Below are 1,609 nucleotides of genomic sequence, written 5' to 3'. Positions count from 1 at the left end.
CGGTGCCGGTCATCAAAGAGTTGCACAACGCACAGTATTCAGCCATAAAAGGATCACAACCGGTCTAGGGCTGGCCGTTAATCCACTGCGCTGCTGGAAGGGGCTTGTGGAGACAGGGTGTCTCTTGAGTGTGACAGCTCTGTTGGTCTAAAAGAGAGTTGTGAGAGACGAAGAACAAGGCGGTGAGCACTCTAGTGATGTTGGCGGCGGTTTACCTGAAAGGGTGTAGCATTTACTGCCCACACGCGCGTAAAACTGGCCAGTAACTTTAATCTCAGGGCTCCTCGAACAGCCCATGGCGTTGCAGGTGTCGTCCATGTCTATGGTCACGTTCCCGGAGCATGACCATATGCTTTCCTCAAATGCCAGTGCTGTTTTTGTTGTAAAATAATGAGTGCAAGACTGGATGAGCCATCAGGCATGATGAGTGAGCATACCGTAGCTGTGGTTGGTCAGCTTCAGGTTGAGGTTGCCATGTTGCTCCCAACCCTTCATTCCATGATAGCCCTCATAGTAAATGGCTGGGGAGCATTCACGTAGTTCACATATTTGGAGTGAGCACAGCTACCCTCCCCACCCCATTGGACTAAGAGTTGTTTACCCATGGCTTCGTTATCGGCACTGATATCAATATCACCATACTGATAGACTGTAGCGCCAAGCAGGAATATACCTGGCAGCACCAGAGACATGAGTTTCATTGTGATACAAAAACCTGACGAAAGGGAGGTGTACCCGATCCACGCGGTCCAAGGAGGTCCATAGTTACTTGGGTGTCTGCATCAAGGTACCATGAGCCAGCAACAAAAATGCCTGTTCATTCACAAAGCCATAAAGATGGTTGTGTGGATATGAGCAGGCACATGTGACCAGTTAAAACAGGTGCATACCAGCTTGCGAGGTGCCCATAACAGAGAGTGAACCACTTTGCTTCCAATACCCGTGGACACCAATTGCAGTGCATGAGTGAGAGCCTGTGACAACAAGACCTTGAGGTGAGGTACAGGACACAAGCCCAACAAGATACAACGCCACGAACCTTTAAATGAGAACAGAAGGTTGCCTTGCTGGATGAAGGAACCACCTCGACCAACTGTAACAACACCCAAATAGCTCCAACTGGCGCGAGGTAACCCGATGGTGTAATCATGAACGACAGGTCGCCCTCCAGCGTGATGTGGCCCAGAATACCCAGCCACCACACAGGCCGTTTAGTGCTGGCGTCAGATTGTGGGCTCACAATAACCTGACCGTCAGTCCTGGTGTGTAGAGAGACACAAGCTTAACTCTGGTAACAGAACAAAAAAGAGACCTGTGTGGAACAGGTGTGCACCTGATGGTGATGTTGCTGTAAACGTCGATGTTAAGTGGTTCGTTTGCGTATGCCCCATTGTGGATGTGCACCACGTCGCCAGAGTTCGCAGCCAGAAGTGCGGAGCTAATGGTAGAGTAGCCGCACCCGCGAAGACACACATCACCTTCAACAATCAAAACCCTTCTCATGTCAGCAACACAGTGTATGATAAAAATGTGGATAATACGTACGGGTGGTTGCCTGCGCACTGGGGAGGTCAGCAACGACATTGTTGTCACAACCAAGAGGAGGCCC

At 50.3% G+C, this 1,609-nt stretch overlaps 1 protein-coding gene across 1 annotated transcript in view; it reads right to left on the bottom strand.

Annotated features, from left to right (window-relative positions):
- Positions 1-147: 147 nt before the first annotated feature.
- Positions 148-1,609, bottom strand: part of ACA1_165650 (glutamatecysteine ligase, catalytic subunit) — a gene marked incomplete at both ends in the record, with an annotated part of 4,487 nt that continues 3,025 nt past the window's right edge. The window contains 5 exons of the mRNA XM_004353999.1: positions 148-371; positions 438-521; positions 602-649; positions 1,135-1,259; positions 1,334-1,438. Coding sequence (XP_004354051.1) covers positions 148-371; positions 438-521; positions 602-649; positions 1,135-1,259; positions 1,334-1,438 — 586 coding nt within the window. The remainder of the gene's footprint in view (positions 372-437; positions 522-601; positions 650-1,134; positions 1,260-1,333; positions 1,439-1,609) is intronic.

Source organism: Acanthamoeba castellanii (genome assembly GCF_000313135.1).
Source record: "Acanthamoeba castellanii str. Neff unplaced genomic scaffold scf7180000084732, whole genome shotgun sequence".
Lineage (NCBI taxonomy): Eukaryota > Discosea > Longamoebia > Acanthamoebidae > Acanthamoeba > Acanthamoeba castellanii.
The sequence above is the reverse complement of the archived record's forward strand: the minus strand, read 5'-3'. Positions and strand labels throughout refer to the sequence as shown.